The sequence below is a fragment of the Cyprinus carpio genome, chromosome B16 (genome assembly GCF_018340385.1).
Source record: "Cyprinus carpio isolate SPL01 chromosome B16, ASM1834038v1, whole genome shotgun sequence".
NCBI lineage: Eukaryota > Metazoa > Chordata > Actinopteri > Cypriniformes > Cyprinidae > Cyprinus > Cyprinus carpio.
In genome coordinates, this window is record NC_056612.1 from 16,786,270 (window position 1) to 16,805,241 (window position 18,972).

An 18,972-nucleotide genomic window follows, 5' to 3' on the forward strand; every position below is an offset into this window, starting at 1 on the left:
GCATCAGAGCTGATCTTCCCTCTCTCACTCCCTCTCTCTCTCTTCCTGCCGGCAGTAACTGCAGCTGAGAGGCATTAATACCCTCAGAACCCTTGAGCATGGCAGAGAATGCAGCTCGACACGGAGATGAGGTGGAGCTTTCTGTGAGGTAATGTGATTTGAGAAATCACTGCTGCTCTTGGCACTCTGAATGACACACAGTCAGCCTGTGGGGATGAGATTCACAGGGGCAGCGATGTGTTTTGTGCTGTGCTGAGTGGACTGTCACAGGATTGTATCAGCTCATGTTGAGGAGACCAAAAGACACCATGTATAAAAGGTACTTAAGAGAGTTTTCTGTTCTGCTTGTTTGGAGTTTGATATGTAGTAAGGTAATTATTATTATTATTATTTTTTTTTTTTTACTATGTGAAAAACCTGTATTTATTATGTAGTTGGGTTGCATTTTCTTATACCCTAGTTTCTTTTCAAAGATGAGCACATAATTATCACTCAAGTGGCCCATGATGGTATCTGACTAAGTTTAGCTAGCTTTCTACCAAGTGACAGATTAATTTCTTGCGGAACATCTTAGAGTCTGATGCACAACATTTGAAGTGATCAAAATGCATGATTAAATGTATATTTGCATTCTGTTATTTGCATTGTATTATTCCCCCTCAGTGCTCAGTGTATTACTCTTATTTTTTGCAACCCACAATTTGCGAGCAACTGATTTTCAAAGGAGAATAATTTTAATGTTTTCTACAGGCATAAGGTGAATTTTTAGCTGTGGTTGAATGCATTTAAGTATTTCTATCATATTTTAAGTTTGTTTGTTTTTCGTCTCTTTGTATTGCTTTCAGTTGCATGATATTAACAGTTTCAACAGAAATAGCATAGAATATATATATATATTTTTAGAAATGAATATAAAACAGCTTTTTTTTTTTTTTTTTTAGATTGGAACGTCTGGTAGCTCTTTACAATAAGCCTCAATTTATTATTTTTAGTTGCATAAGGTATAGGCTAATGCATAAGGTATCATGAACTAACATATGCTAATAGAACATTTCTTGTTGTGCAAATTAAAATGTCTAAAAATTAATATTAACTTATATTAATAAATTATGATAAAATAGATGTTGACAATGGAGCCTTATTGTAAAGTGTTGTAACTAGCTGTTTTTTAGCTTTCCCTTTCATTTCAATAGCAGTTGCTTGGTTGCCACAAGACCCACCAAACTACATTATTTTAAATTTGTCAACTTTGCTCGTTGTGACTCAGTTCTTTATGAGCCAATCACATCAGCTTCAGAAAAATTCCATGATTCCAAGATATTTTAGCACAACTTTATCTATGACTTGGTAGCAGCTAGCGAAACTAGCCAGATATGGACAGGTTGTGTGCTATGCATCCTTAAAAATGAACTAAAGTACCCCCCCCCCACACAATTATTATTATTGAAACCCCCCCCCCCCCCATAACCCATGTTGTCTGTTTTCAATTATAACCAACCAGAGATGGCGACTGTTGTTCAAATATTGAGCCTACAATATAAAACGCTTTCTGTTTTGAAATGTGCAGGCGATAAGATAAATTAAACCAGGAGTAAGTTCTTGAAAAAAAGACAATGATACTACTTTGAACACGGAAGGTTTAATTTAGTTTTCTTCCTTTTTTTCCTTGTGTGTCTATGTTATGGTTAGCTGTTGTGTAATTATTTGTTGGGCAATTATATGTGAGTGAATATGTGTGTGTTGTATGTGTTGTAAGGTTTGGATATATTTAAGAAAAAAGTCTAATAATAAACTAACTAAAGTACAAGACTAGAGTAATGGATTTTCTTCTTAGAAGTGAAAATAAGATTAGTTTGAGGCTATACCTTCGCTGACCCAAGTATAGAGTGAACGCATTAGTCAAACACCAAAATCTCCAAAAACCCTTTCAAAATACCTTTCTTTTTTTAAAGAGTATTTGAAGTGTGTCCAAGTACAAAAATAACCCTGTAAGTGCATTTACAATGGGATATCATATGATAAATCTTTGTGTGTCTAGTGTTCCTGATCAGTTGGAAGCTTGAGCGGCAGTGATATGAGTCTGTTGCTCTGGTTCGGTGGAGGCAGATCGTTTCTGCAGCTGTTGATCCTGCTGTGCTGTGGGACCCTGTCGATCTGGACCAAGACCACCAGACACCAAGGGTCCCGCAGACCTGTGCACAATCCCACCGATGACATCATACTGGCTGTCATACTCCCTCAGCATAATACATCCTACCCCTGGGCATGGCCTCGTGTGGGACCTGCGCTGGACCGCGCCATTGCTCGCATCAATGCTGACCCCACCCTGCTGCCCCGGCACCATGTCCGGCACATCTTCGCCAACAGTGAAAACGGGGACGGTATCTGCTCAGAGTCCATTGCTCCCCTCATGGCCGTAGACCTGAAGTTCGAACACAACCCGTGGGCTTTCATAGGGCCCGGCTGTGACTATACCTCCTCCCCTGTTGGGCTGTTCACTGCTCATTGGGGCCTCCCTATGATCACGGCAGGGGCCCCTGCCGTAGCTTTCATGCAGATGGAGATGTACACCTCCATCACTAACACGGGCCCCACACATAAGAAACTAGGCGAGTACGCCCTCCACCTCTACAAGCATTTTGGGTGGCACCAAAACACCCTGCTGATGTTTAGTGATACCAAAATGGGAGAAAGAGCCTGCTACTTTGCCTTGGAGGGGCTTTACACAGAGATGCATGAGGACAACATCACCACCGTGGACCTGGTGTTCGAGGAGAATAAAGGTCCGGTTAACTATTCCGAGCTCCTGCACAAGATCCAGGATGGTGGAAGAGGTGAGTGGCTTGTTTTTGTTGCTTTGCTAGAACAGTCTGCATCTAATTTCTGCATCTGTCCTTGTGTTAATGCATGTTCAGTGCTTCTGAGATCTGGATTTTAAAATCCACTTAGCCTCACTTGACACGTTGTCTCCATACCAACTGACTCCTAGATATGACACTGAGGTCAGAGGTCAAATTTGGGACACACAAATGAGGAAAACCTTTTATTATGTGGCCATTATAATAGCAGTGCCACAATGCTGAATTTCAAGAGCACAAGAAGAGTCGTACAGATGCTAGAGCAGAAAATAATTGCAAAATAGTAGAGAAAAGACAGTTTATTGTTATGGGGGGGGGGGGGGGGGCAGACATTATCTGCAGACATTGTATGCATTTTGCTGTATTTGGGGGAAATCTGTGGAAGCTGAATGACCTAGAAGAAAAAGTCAAAACCTATATGACTTCATCTTCTAAAGAATACAAAAGGAGATATTTTGAAGGATGTCTCAGTGTTTTTTGGTCCATATAATGAAAGTCAATAGGATTGAATCTTGATGTGTTAATTTTGTTCTCTAGTCATACGGGTTTGAAATGACATGAGGTTTCGGAAATGCCCGAATTCTCATTTTTGGGTGATCTGTGCCTTTACTGTATGTAAACTGTACATACAGTAAAGGCACAGATCACCCAAAAATGAGAATTCGGGCATTTCCGAAACCTCATGTCATTTCAAACCCGTATGACTAGAGAACAAAATTAACACATCAAGATTCAATCCTATTGACTATGTATGTGTGTGTGTGTGTGTGTATATATATGTATATGTGTATATATTTATTTATTTATTGACTGATTATTTGTGATAATTTTAGTATATCAAATAGATGCTAGAAGCTTCTTCTACCACAAGGAACCGTAAGATTGAGTGCAAAGGTCTTATTGAGTGACCTTGCACCTGTCTGTGACAGCATATTTTTCCCCTGAGCATGATTTGTTCTGCACTCCATCATTCAGATTGAAATGCTGCAAGGCAAATGGGTTAAACTGCATGTGGACAAACATTGTAATAATTTAGTATAATATCATGCAAATTATGGCTGTCAAGGAGTGAAGGAGAAGGTTAGAGAAACAGGAAATGTTTAGAGTATGAGTATTTTTGTTGCTTTCCTTTTGTTGCCATTATTGAACGACTTCTATGGCGTAACTACTACATATATATATATATATATATATATATATATATATATATATATATATATATATATATATATATATATATATATTCAGGCCTGAATCAAATGTGAGTCTTTTATGAGCACCTCATCTCAGAATGTCAGAGTACTTGCACTGACCAGCAGCAGGAGATTCAGTTTTATAGTAACTAGTGCATAACAAAATTTAGCTTGTTATTGTCTCTGCAGTTAAATATTCCTCGGTGCTCTGACCTCGGGATCAGATTAATGCTTCTTCCGCAAAGGGGACCTCGGGAAACCTGTATCTGAAAGTTTTTAATGGGTAAAATGTGCTTTAAGCCTTTTTCAAGTCCCATAGGGACATAAAAATGTCAACCAAACAACATTTATTAACAGAGGTCATAACCCCTGTGAGCATGCAAGAAATTTAGCACACATTATCTGATCTGTTGGCATTTCCTGCAAATACAGAGTTTGTATTCATTCATTGAGTTCATTCAGTCTTTCTAACTGGTAGATTTGAATGGTTCATCATTAGTCATTGGATGCTCTGTTGAGTCACTGAATGAACAGTTAGTAAGAAATCTAATGTTGTACTAACACATAAAAAGTCAAATGAATGAAGCAGCAGCAGGAAGATGTCTCAGGTGGAGGCTGTGTGTATGTCATAAAACCTTTTGAAGACACAGAATCCTATAAGCAAAGCACATCCGGATGTGTTTTCAGGAGATAGCATCAGCAATATCCCTTTTTACGATCATCCACAAAGTGAAAAATACAATCCACCTCATGATGTAAAACACTGTGCTCATAAAACTCCAGCAATAAAGTCCAACCAAATTTCTTTGCTCTCTCTGGAGGACAGACAAAAGCTTGGGCGATTGTAAAGGGTCAGATTTAGGGTCTGTGTCATAGAATAAGTTTTACATTTCAGTTAGTTCTAAGTACACTTAACAGCATTATCCACTCAGCCAGTATTATATGTTTATTAATTCATGGCATTGGTTGATGTTATTGTTGGATGGTTTTTCACTATTTATGTTTTGTTACGATTTTGCCTTTTTGGATTCAGTTTTTTACATTTTAAATTGTAATTTTGCCATCATCTAATGCTCACTTAAAGATAATCTTAAAAAAACCCTAATAGTTTAATAGTATTTGGTAAATGTTATCTTTAGCAAGAATTGAAAAAATTATTTGATAGTTTTTGATAGATGCCTAAATTCACAAATGATTTAAAAAAAATACTAAGGAATTGGCCATCAGTTGTCAACCACAACCTGAAAATAATGAACTGCCTGATATCAGTGTGTCCTTAAATTAACTTTTGAGGACAGATGATAGATGGAATATTTTTGCAGAAATGTTTTTGGGGTCTTTCTGACTGATTAACATGTGGGGATTACCTGTGGAGCTGTAACCTTTTCCGGAGATCTCAGAAGAGCGGAAATGCCCTTCCTCACCTCCTGCCTCTTTCCCCTCAACCCTGTAAAAACATCCTCACATCATCATCAGCAGGAAGACAACACATGGAGACACACCACCTGCCATGAGAGTGGAATCTCTAATGTATTCCTGCTCTTGTGCTGGAGTGAGTGTGAGTGCTCACTCGTTTGGAGATTCAGAATGCTTGTCTCTTGAAATCACAGTTCTATATTTATAAAACTGAGAACATAAAGTGCATTTTATTTGAACAAATCTATATTACCAGGACAGGGCAGTTTTGAAAACACACAGGTTGTAAATGTCGATGAAAGTGGACGTTGTGCCGGGACGTTGAGGCATTTAGAGAGCTTTAGATCATGAAGCTTGACATTCAACTAACTAATTACATAATTACAACCATCTGTACGTCCATTTAGTACTCTGAACATTAATTTTTTGTGTTGTTATTTGCTCACATCATTACACAAACCCAGCAACAAATGCACACTCATTCATAACCTTTCAGACTTCTCGTTCTCTCTCTGCAGTGCTGAAGTGATGTGCACTTAGCTGCTGCTTTGCTTCTGGATAAAATCTCCAGCACAGCAAGGTTGTTAATGGCCAGAAGTCAGCAGGTGCTTCAACATCAATCTCTGTCATACACACACACACACACACACACACACTTCAAAGCTGCTCTGTTGATGAGGACTGTGCTCCTCTGGTTTAATTTTTCCATGTACCCAAACACTTCAATCACACTTGATTCTGCACATGGTGGAAACCAGCATCTAAGAGGACCTCAGCTCCAGAGTGCCAACAAGAAGATCTTGTTTTCAGGCCCCTGACCCAGATTTTGGAAGTCTTGAATTCTGATCAAGGACAAACAGTTCTGAGTCAGGACAAACGGATAATGAGTTGAGCTCATAATATGGAATTGTTTGTAACAGTTCCTCTCCTGATGGAGTGGTAGCATCTCTAAATTGCCAATCTTTGTGACTAGAGCTTCTTGCCCTCTTGTCGTCATGGTTGCAGAGCGCAAGAGCGGCCATGCTGAACTAAACTACCCACAAGGCAGTGCTCCGCTTCTCCCTCCTTTGCCATCCATCTGGATCAGCTTAAAAATTAATCTGAACTGAGGGGTAGCGAAGGATGTGAAGAAAACTACACAAATTTGTACAATCGTTACATGCCCTTTTATAAACCCAGTACTGCTTCTCTGCTTACTGAAGGAATGTGCTGTATTTTGATATTTCAAGTCGATATCTCTCATCGTTTCTGACCTTTGGATGTAATGCAGAGTAACTGAACACCTCCAGACTTAAACCCAAACATTTCAAAAGCATCATTCACGGAGGTGAAAGCTTGTCTTTATATTGGCCTTGAATCTACCCCCTCGTGAACAGAATACTCAAGTCATAATGTCCTCTGCATGACAGCAGAGCCTATGGTTCGTTTTATTAAAACAATGACCTCACATCCTCTAGAATGAGGTAATGTTAGGCAGACCTCCCTTACATCACACAGATTCCTGCGCTAATAGAATTTGTAACCTTACACTGTCTTGTGTTAAACAGCATTAGAAGAGAAACGTGACAGATTTGACTCGACAGACAGAAATGAGTTTATTTTACAGTCAATGCCAGAAGCTGTTTTTAGTGGCTTACTGTCAAACATTAGATTTATGTTAAGTAGTCTCTCATTCTAGAGAACATTTGATTGGAAAAAAATCTGTGTAGTGCAAAATGAGCCAACTGTGTATTTGTAGTCTGTTTTAAGAGATAAATACTGCAAATTTTAAATGTTTATATTCTAAATAGGGGTGAGCGATATACCGGTAGACACGATTAACCAGTAGAAATTTGTCAACCGGTAGAGATTTTTAACTATCCTCTTTATCGCAGTTACACGCTCACGTGATGTTGCTGTACTGCTTGGTCACGAATATCGTTTGCACATGTTTTTATGTATTGCGGTTAAAAAAACAAAACAAGTGATTTTAAGCCATTTAAATGCAATCAGCAGCAAAAGAGAACTCATTTTGCTATATGCACGCGCTGACTGAGAGACTGTTTCTGAATGCTGTCAGAGAGGTGTGTGCACATGAAGACGGTGTTCATAGCTTTATAGGCCTTGAACGGTTAAATACACACCCTTGTATGTGCCAAAATACCGTTTTTGTTAGTATCCGCGTGAACACAGTGATTTAGGTCTTAAGTAAAAGCAAACAGCTGAGAAAGAAAATGTGTAACAGTATTGGATCTGGGCAGCTCTTAATGTGACAGCAGTCTAATATTCCTGCGGTCTATATTCAGGTTTTTCAGACAACAAAAGAGAAAATCTCTCATTGCTTTTGACTAAATCACTTTTATAACTAAGAAATAGGCCTATATGTGGCCTATATATTTCATTTACACAGTGAAGAATATGCAGTGTTTTTACAGCTAGATTTGATTACTTTATACAATGTATATATTTCTTATTTATTTGTTTTACTGTAGTTTTTGTCCTATTGCTTGTAATTAGTTTCTTATTCTTATTTAATTGCTGACTGTTTACTTGTTTTTAATGAGCTTGAGTTTTATTATTATTAATATTTGGGCTATTTGTTTTTTGTGATTTCGACACTGGTGACAAGAATTATGAAATTTCTATGGTATTAAAATTTTGATATCACAAAGACCTTATTTAAGCAAAAATAACTATACCTGTACCGTGATATATTGTTACAGTAAAATAAAATGACTCATATTGTGATATATGATTTTGGTCATATCGCCCACCCCTAATTCTAAAAGTGAATTTTGTCAATATTTAGGATTAAAAGTGACTGGGTCATAAGATGTACTCCTGGTGTGCCATTTCATATAATAAATAATACATTAACATTCATATACATCCATAAATGCTGATGCAGTCCCTTTAAACCCTATCAGGCCCTTCCATCTCATTTATATTTTTGTGCAATGCCAAGCAGAAAGCTCTTGTGAGAGTTGTGGTTTAAGCTTCCTTTCACTTCCTCTCCACCCCGTTTGATGCTGTAGAATAGACATCATTGTGATAATCGACATTTCTTCTCTCTCACAGTAAGATTCCATCCAGATGCTTGTAGAGCGATTCTGAACACATCACTCCAGTTCTTTCATCTTCTGTCAGATCACTCATGCCTATGGATTATCTTGTCAATAAATAGCTAAATAAGTGAGCATGGATGAAGCCTGTTCATGTCCCTGTCTGCTCCCCCTACATGGTCAACAGAAATGTGAGAAAATAGGCTTCAAGGATTCCATCCAGATCAATAGAACTGCTGCTATTTCCTGTTGTAATTGCTCTGATCGTTTTTTGGAGCCTTGGAGTGCTGTGCAACTGCAGTGTCAATATTCTTAAAAAAAATGTACTGAAGCACTTTAATTATGGGTTAAAGGGAAGGATAGAACAGCTTAAACGTTCAGTTCCTGCATTGCTGTTTACATGGTATAGATCAGAGTCAGTTTGGGAGTGAAGCTCTGCTATGATTGATCAAACATTTATATACTGTAAATTCACTGACAGAATAGAGAAAAAATAGAGAAGACAGAATAAAACAAACAGCATCAATAGAGCATACCACGCTGATGTGCATGTGAACACAAATTTATGGTGTTATTTTCAGAGAGCACAAGCAATCTGGGTTTCCTTAAATGCAGCAAACAAAAAAATGCACTTTTTCCCTGATTGCAGCTGTCATTGTAATTGTAGCATGTTTGTATTGGAGAACGACATCACATTTTCAGAGCTGAGCCCATCATTATCACAATGTGCGACCATTTTTCTCGATTGCAATACAACAGTTTTTTTTTTTTAGTTTTTTTTTTTAAGATTAAGATTAAAGCTAAACTGTATGTAAGTAATTGGTATAGGAGCATTTAAAAATTCAAAATATTTGGACACATATGTTTTATGAACAAATCAACAGTAAACTAGCCTTTTTTGGCACATAATCAGCAGGTAGCAAACACACATTCTTAATAATTATATGCAATTATATGCAAGCCCAGCTGATTTTTTTTCTCCATTTTTAATCACCATGTTTTTTTTTTCCAGTTCACATAATGGTGTAATAACGAGAAAAACAAAACTACATAAAAATAAATTAATAATAGCCTACTAGTAAAAATCAAGTACACACACAAGAACAATTATATCAGTCAAATAAAAATGTACAAAAAAAAAAAAAGTGACCTCTCTTGGGGATGGACATAGTGTATTGAGATCACATGACCAGCTGGACATGCTGGGTGTAGCTTTAAATAGTTGTGGTGTGACAAATGAATATTTAAAATGTCCTATCCTCAATTAATTTGAGGTCTGTAGTTGTTTTAAAAAGTGGTTTATATTAAGTATAAGATGTCATGTAATATCAATTACCCATTCACAGTATATTTTTAGTGGACACTTTCTTACCAAAGCAACCTACTAGTTCTATGTGTAGACTGAACTCTGCTGGTTATATATGCAGGCATTAAACTCTCTTTGCCCTACAAAAACACCCACTCATGTTCTGTCACTCCTGTCAAGGGAAAATATGTTTAGGAATGTTACGTGTGCGTCTGAGAAAAAACTAAGAACTCATTTGCTCAGTGCTAGTTAATGTTTAACAGCGTTGAAAATAGCGTTTCCCTCCCTTAGGTTGGATATCTGCCAGCAGCCTCTCTCAAGGGCTTTATCTGATAATGATGTGCATTTGAGTGTGTAATGGACTGTTTTATCTCAATGACAGGCTGCTTCTCACACCTAATGTTCTCTTTCCAAAACAAAATTGCATTTATCCTATGGACATGCCTTCATAATCATAGCAAAAATGAAGTTGATGCAGTCGCTCTTGTGGGTCCTGATCTCTCATGAGCTGGGGAAATCAGAAACCCTGATTATATTTGCATCGTTGGCATCAGAAGAGTGCACAAATTATGCAGTTTGATATTTGATTGAACCTGCATTTTGCGCATCCTAGTTGTTTTTTTCATTCTTTCTATTTCTTTCGTTCTTGTCAGAATGATGGGTTTTGTCATGGCAAAAGTCATGTGGGCAGATGTAAAGGTCTGGTTCTATGCTAGTTCAGTATTGATTTCAGACACAAAGAACTGAACCTCTGACTCACTCACAGTAGGACTTTTTATATTTCCTGTTTTACTTCACAGTTATGTGTTACTTTAGTAGACTGCAGACTGAAAAATCTCTGTCCAGAAGTGTTTTATTCTGATGGAGTGAGAGGGTAACATTTAAAATGTAGTGCCACACAGTTTAAATCAGATTTTAAGTTCGCATTTAGTTTGAGCAAACTCAAACTCGAGAAGATGGGTCGGTTTAGAGCGGGTTTCGTCACCATGGTAACTTACGCTTCATGGCCAGCCTGCTCTGGAGCAGGTTTTATTCTGGGTTAGAGATCGCAAACCCAAACTGGACCAATCAGCTGTGAGCAAAGTGACTGATGCAATGAAGCCACTCCCCCCGTATCTCTAGCTCCAAATTAAAGCAGTTTACAATCAAAGAATTTTAGAGACAAAATTGCCAGAATTTTTCAGCTACATATTTATTATATTTATATTAATTGCAATTGTTTATAATTCATATAATATATTTATATAATTACTATATAAAGTGGCAATTAATTTTAAGCTTCATGTTTAAATTAAATAAATAATTATATACTGTATATAAGCTCTAATATATCCAACTTTTAAAATGAGTAAACTTATGGTTTCCTTTTGAGCTCTGTGTGAAACGATATTTAAATATTAAGTTCAGTTGATTCCTTTGCATAGTCATATATTTTCTTTCTCCCTTGTAAAAGCATTTAAATGTTGTAGATTTTTAATAATGAATGACATCTCTTAATCTTCAGCAGGAAAGTGAATTGCGCTGACTCTCGTGAGAAGTGAATCCAAATGATGCTTTGCTGCTCTCCACGCTCCGTGTGATTGGTTGTTTGCTGCACATGCTCCAGAGTTAATCACAAACTCTGGTTCAAACTCTGAGTTGACAGAGAAGGTTTATATCAAGCTTTGTGTGGCTGGTGAACCTGATCTAAACCAGGTTGGCTTTATCAGGTTTTGTCAACTCAAATCTCACTCTGCAACGCTTCGTGCTTCAGGCCACAGTTAGAAGCTGGTGTTTGTTTATTTTATATGTCCTGAATTAGGGATGTTTAGGACTAAAAAGCTCTCAACTTGTTAACATTTATTTGTAGCACACTGATTCCGATTCTGAATTATATGCACATTTGCAGAGCTGAACAAGTTTTGCCTTTCATTGGCCTCCCTCACCAAGATCTGCAAATACAAAGACACACTGGCTGTCTGTCTCCATCTAGATCTTGTCCCCCTTTCTGACCTTCACAGGTGTACATGCTGGCTTATATCTTTTTATATTTACTGAGAAAAATTCAAATTCTATTCTTAAAAAAAACTGCCCCTTTTAGACTTGCATTCTATTCATTTACTAACTGCCTGTTTTTCTTAATAAAAAATCTAGCACTAGCTTCTCTATTCTTTTTCTATTCTATCTATTCCTTTTCTTTTTTTATTTATTATACAATTAACAAAAGCAAAAAGGCCTCTAACACTAGCTTGCTCTTTTCTTTTTCTATTCTATCTGTTTTCTTTTTATTTATTATATAATTTTAAAACCCTTGCTACGTGTACTGCATTACGCTAACTGCGATTTGGATAAAAGCGTCTGCTAAATGTAAATGTAAAAATGGTGATGCGTTCAATTCTTATTTTACATAATTCTTTGTGCATTTACAGAACTCGTCTAAAAATCTAAATCCATCTCTCAGCTTGTGTTCATTATTATTCACATACTGAAATCACATTGAGCAGCAGACGCACACACACACACACACACACACACACACACACACACACACACACACACACACACACACACACACACACACACACACACACATATGTGGCTGATAGCATAAGGTCTCCTGCAATTACCCTCACTCTGCAAATGACTGTCTGGTCTTGAGTCTAGTTCTATGGCTTTCTCTTGCGGTCCCTGTGATCACTTCACTCATTTGATCAGAGTTAATGAAGCATTTTGTTTTCTTGTCCAGATTTCTTTCTCATCTTGTTGGTGGTTCCTTCTCTCGCTTGTATGTTTTTATTATCTGAAATTTGGAGGAGAAGCTAACATCCATTTCATATAAAACCTATTCCTTATCATTCTTATGAACCGTCCTGTTTAACTCAATAACAATGAGAATGTTTCTGCTGGTTATATTTACACTAAAAACAATCACTCTCTCACTCACCATACAAAAAAAACTTAATAATACTACATAAGAAACAACACATAATAAAATATTTTCAGAGAATATTTGTTTTTTTTTTCAGAAAAAATACATTATATTGATTATTAACCAATCCCGTCAGCTTTTTTAAAAAACAAAAATCTCAAAAAAAAAAAAAAATACAATATAAAATAAATGTAAAAATTAATTTAAATATATATAACCTGAAAACAAGTCTTAGTATTTCATGCAATATTGCATTAATGTATATTTATATTGCAAATAAATGTATGTATACAGTCGTGGCCGAAAGTTTTGAGAATTACATAAATATTGGAAATTGGAAAAGTTGCTGCTTAAGTTTTTATAATAGCAATTTGCATATACTCCAGAATGTTATGAAGAGTGATCAGATGAATTGCATAGTCCTTCTTTGCCATGAAAATTAACTTAATCCCAAAAAAACCTTTTCACTGCATTTCATTGCTGTCATTAAAGACCTGCTGAGATCATTTCAGTAATCATCTTGTTAACTCAGGTGAGAATGTTGACGAGCACAAGGCTGGAGATCATTATGTCAGGCTGATTGGGTTAGAATGGCAGACTTGACATGTTTAAAAGGTGGGTGAAGCTTGAAATCATTGTTCTTCCATTGTTAACCATGATGACCTGCAAAGAAACGCGTGCAGCCATCATTGCGTTGCATAAAAATGGCTTCACAGGCAAGGATATTGTGGCTACTAAGATTGCACCTAAATCATCAATTTATAGGTTCATCAAGAACTTCAAGGAAAGAGGTTCAATTCTTGTAAAGAAGGCTTCAGGGCGTCCAAGAAAGTCCAGCAAGCGCCAGGATCGTCTCCTAAAGAGGATTCAGCTGCGGGATCGGAGTGCCACCAGTGCAGAGCTTGCTCAGGAATGGCAGCAGGCAGGTGTGAGACTTTTGGAAGATGGCCTGGTGTCAAGAAGGGCAGCAAAGAAGCCACTTCTCTCCAAAAAAAACATCAGGGACAGATTGATCTTCTGCAGAAAGTATAGTGAATGGACTGCTGAGGACTGGGCAAAGTCATATTCTCAGATGAAGCCCCTTTCCGATTGTTTGGGGCATCTGGAAAAAGGCTTGTCCGGAAAAGAAAAGAGGTGAGCGCTACCATCAGTCCTGTGTCATGCCAACAGTAAAGCATCCTGACACCATTCATGTGTGGGGTTGCTTCTCATCCAAGGGAGTGGGCTCACTCACAATACTGCCCAAAAACACAGCCATGAATAAAGAATGGTACCAAAACACCCTCCAACAGCAACTTCTTCCAACAACCCAACAAGAGTTTGGTGAAGAACAATGCATTTTCCAGCACGATGGAGCACCGTGCAATAAGGCAAAAAGTGATAACTAAGTGGCTCGGGGACCAGAATGTTGAATCAAGTGGGTCCATGGCCTGGAAACTCCCCAGATCTTAACCCCATTGAGAACTTGTGGTCAATCCTCAAGAGGCGGGTGGACAAACAAAAACCCACTAATTCTGACAAACTCCAAGAAGTTATTATGAAAGAATGGGTTGCTATCAGTCAGGATTTGGCCCAAAAGTTGATTGAGAGCATGCCCAGTCGAATCGCAGAGGTCCTGAAAAAGAAGGGCCAACACTGCAAATACTGACACTTTGCATATATGTCATGTGATTGTCGATAAAAGCCTTTGAAACGTATGAAGTGCTTGTAATTATATTTCAGTACATCACAGAAACAACTGAAACAAAGATCTAAAAGCAGTTTAGCAGCAAACTTTTTGAAAACTAATATTTATGTAATTCTCAAAACTTTTGGCCACGACTGTACATGTATAAATAAATGTATATTTTTAGGATATTAATATTACTGGAAAAATAGAAAAAATACTGTTTGGGAAAACAATATGATTCAGTGTGGATGAATCATGAAAAACAAGTACAGTATGACATGTGAAGCTAAAAGCATAGAACAGACAGTCCTGACACATTCAGAGCCATAAATGCATTTATGCACCATACAGACACATTTACACGCATTAATAAAAATGCACACACGTGTTAACTCCTTTCTGGATGTGTTAAATTGACACATTATGCTGAGGTAATGGCATTATGGTATTGATTACCAAGTCATTTCTAGTAAAAGTGCTAATGGGAGTGCAAAAAATGCTATATTTGAGTTGCTATATCTCATATAAAGTAAAGGCAAATATGAATGATGAAGAGGCTAAAATTTTCTTATGTCGTTATCCTTTTTTCTCTCTCTCTTTCTCATTACAGTGGTGTTTGTATGCTGTTCTTCGGATATTTTCCGGCAGTTAATGGTGCACTTCCACAGGGCAGGTCTCCCTAAGGAGGAATATGTCTTCTTCTACATTGACATCTTTGGACGCAGTTTGGAGTCCAGGCCTTCTCAGCCTTGGGCCAGAGGAGACACAGATGATGTCTTTGCAAAGGAGGCCTTCCAGGTGATTAAAGCCTTTCATAAAACATGAGAGAAAATGATGGGCAAATAGAGATTAGGAGATACAATTTCAGGAGACAATAATTTTTAGTTTCAGCTTTGTTGCTTTTAGTGTGTCTGGTGACGTAATAACAACGTGTTTCATTTAAACACCCTCAAACACAAAACAAACACTGTTATGCCTCAGGGGCTCAAAATCTGAGCCATATTCTTATCAAATGCTCCGCAGGTCACTCTGGCTTTGGTTGGTGTCACAGAACTGCAGTCAGCAGCTCCTACTGTGATAACAGCCGCCTGTTTTGAGAGTGTGAGAAACAGTCTGAACTCCAACACTCAGTACCCGCTGATGAACCCACGCACAGTTAGATTCAGGACATGTTGACACTCATTGGAGCTTAGCTTTGGTAGATTATGTTTGCACACAGCATGCAATATGTTGAATATTTATGCTTTTTCTTAATTTTATTACCTGACCAAATTAACAAACTATTCCTATTTAAGTTTGGAATTATAAGAGAAATACTTCAGTCTGTCAAATGTTTGTTGATAGGATTTTATGAATATTAGCAGTTCATTTGATTACGATTTGTCTGTGAATGTGATGTACGTAAGTCAGCAGTTATTCATCAAATGATGGAGAAGAGCATTATAACCAGGCAAATATCCAAATGCACCATTTAGTCATGCATACTTTCTGTATTTTTAAAAAGAGCCGATTCAGGCGTCTGAATCACAGTTTTGATGGAATGTTTTAAAATCCCTGTCAAATTGTGGTAGTCTGTTGTATTTTACACAACTGACCAACAAGAAGGACATTAGAAAGTAGATTTGCATACTGTATTTATGTAAGTAAAAAATATTTTACAGATATTTGTATGTATTTTACAATATACACTACCCATCAAAAGTTCAAGCACCAGTAAGGGCCACATCTAAAATTATCAAAAGTGACAGTTAAAGGAGTTGAAGTTTAAAACGGTTAATGACTGTTAAATTGTTACAATATATAATATATATATATATATATATATATATATATATATATATATATATATATATATATATATATATATATATTTGTAGCACAGGTATATTTGAAGCAATATACAAAAATACATTGCTTGGGTCAAAATTATAGATTTTTCTTTTATGCCAAAATCAGTAGGATATTGAGGAAAGATCATGTTTCATGAAGATATTTTGTAAATTTCCTAACGTAAATATATCAAAACTTCATTTTTGATTAGTAATATGCAACTTCATTTGGATAACTTTAAAGGTTTAGATTTTTTGCACCCTCAGATTCCAGATTTTAAAAAAGTTGTATCTCAGCCAAATGTCATATCCTAACAAACCATACATCAATGGAAAGCTTATTTATTCAGCTTTCACATTTAACTTAAATTATGGTTTACACAAGCATGTTAAGTTATGTAGCACAAGTGTTTTCAGCATTAGCTAAAAAAAAAGGTTCTTGAGCACCAGATTAGCATTTTAGAATGATTTCTGAAGGATCATGTGACACTGAAGACTGGAATAATGACTGTTGAAAATTCATTTACATTTCGAAAATATTAAAACAGCTTCCTCTTAGTACAAATTGTATATTTTTTTGTATGTTTTTTTCAGAGTGTGAAGATTCTGACCTACCTAGAGCCACAGAATCAGGAGTACAAGGAGTTTGTCAGTGATCTAAAATTGGATGCCAAACGGATGTTCAACTTCACAGTGGAGGATTCTTTGGTAAGAGAGATCATTGTGAAGTGATATATCATTTTCATTTTATTTTTGGTTGTTGTATTATTATTCCTTTCTACCAAGACTCTACTGTGCTCTCCATCTTTTCTCTTCCCTTGAAATTACTATTTATTTCTATCTTGCTAGAAACTCTATGTGCCTCTATTACAGCCAGGGTTCTCTCATAAAGAGCTTAAAGGGACAAAAAATGATTAAATGCATGTTTTTTCAGCCAAAATGCATTATGTGTGTTTACAGCTTTTCTGTAATAGTCCTCTATTCACTTAATAATGCACAAAGAAACAGGCTATAATGCACTTTTGCTCTCTTTCTTCAAAATTGTGCTGCATCGGTAAAGATTGAACATAATTATATATCTCTATGAATGTGTGAGGCCCAGAATATGAAATTAATGTGATGTTTACATGCTAATTTCCGGTCAAACGGATTTAAGCTTCACAGCGTCCATCAGGAGACTCAAGTCCATGCATTTTAATGTAGGAAAATATGTTTGTAGTTATGGAGCTCCTGTGTATGATGCTTTTTTTCTGTTAATGTGTGTTCTGCTTATTGAATTTAATAGAGTAGAACATATAATGTGCATATAGAGAGGTAACTTAGTTCATCTTTATTTCACAGTGCATCTCAAAACAACGTAAATAAAAACATTCAGATAGACACGTGAGAGAGAACAGGGCTTGTTGAGCCATTTCATGGGGTGTTTAAGATCGGGTGTGCTTCTGAGAAGATCTCTGTATGTTTATCACTGTTCTCTAACAGACAAACAAGCCATATGAGCACATCTGTCTTAATTTATCTGAGGCTTTGTGGGTTTTCCCCTCAGCGTGGATTCTAATCGAGAGGCCTGAGTCTCAGATCATCTTTAAGTGTTTTTCTGGGTCCCATTTCACATTTAGAAAGTGACAGGGGGCTTGAGTGAAGTGAAATATGAAGAGAAAAACTCTTTTCCAGTGACTTTGCCTTAAAAAGCAAATCCCTCATCAGTTCTATTAATTTGCATGTAAATGGATCTCTGCGGGCGTAAATGGTCAGAATGGATCGGGAGAGAAGATTAAGAGATGAAGCACTTTCTCTCATTTTTCATTTGTGCCAAATATTAGATGGAGGATTCAAATCAGATCAGGTATATTTAAAAAATCAACAGAAGAATAACATCCTAAGTAGGATTTGTGTCGAGAAAATCAATCTAACGCATCCATCAGGACCAGCCTAGTTATGATAATGAATTTGCTCATCTTTGTATTCATTTGTGTATTTGATTCTTTCAGATGAACATCATCTCAGGTGGTTTCTATGATGGTCTGATGTTGTACTGCAGTGCTTTGAATGAGAGTCTTGCAGAAGGAGATGGTCGACCTTTAGGAGAGTCTGTTACGAAGAGAATGTGGAACCGGACTTATTATGGTGAGCACACGATCTAACTGAAACCCAAAATGTAGAACATGAGCTAAAGATTTGTCTTTCATAGAAAAGAAACTATGAAAGACAAATGCATAAACATTGAGAGAAAATAAGTTAAACTGTGATGCGATCTAGGAAAACCCACCACATGGTGAATTTTTTACCTTTTTTAGAAAGTTCAAGCTCTTTCCAAAACTGTTTTTATTTTGTCCATAGCTTGAACGTAACAAAAGTTAGGGCTCTCTGAAGTTGGCTGATAGCTTTGATTTTCAGAAATGGAATTTTGAGAAAAATGGGGCAATAAAAAATAGAAACACAACAGTCAAGTATCACAAGTAAAAGTCCCTGTACTGTGGTAAAAGTCTTATTTTAGTCACTGTACATGATGTAAAAGATTTAAAATGACCCCAAGGAACACAGAACACTTGCAAACATTTGAACATTAAGTGTGTATACCTGTATCTGTTCATAAAACATCACAGATTACAGCGTGCAGGCTCTCCAGTTCTTCTCCTCTTCTACTCTGGACTTATTGCTGGACTTAATACATAACCAGAAACAGTTCGGGGTTGTAACTTGTAGTTTTGTGTTCTAAACTTGTAGTTTTAGTTCATGCTGTCACCATTTG

General features: G+C 36.8%; 1 protein-coding gene across 1 annotated transcript in view; it reads left to right on the forward strand.

Moving 5' to 3' along the window:
* Positions 1-37: 37 nt before the first annotated feature.
* LOC109093221 (atrial natriuretic peptide receptor 1-like) overlaps positions 38-18,972 on the forward strand; it is a 39,407-nt gene continuing 20,472 nt past the window's right edge. The window contains exons 1-5 of the mRNA XM_042741139.1: positions 38-319; positions 2,039-2,834; positions 15,002-15,189; positions 16,815-16,928; positions 18,212-18,347. Of these exons, the coding sequence (XP_042597073.1) occupies positions 2,075-2,834; positions 15,002-15,189; positions 16,815-16,928; positions 18,212-18,347 (1,198 nt within the window). The 5' untranslated portion in view covers positions 38-319; positions 2,039-2,074. The remainder of the gene's footprint in view (positions 320-2,038; positions 2,835-15,001; positions 15,190-16,814; positions 16,929-18,211; positions 18,348-18,972) is intronic.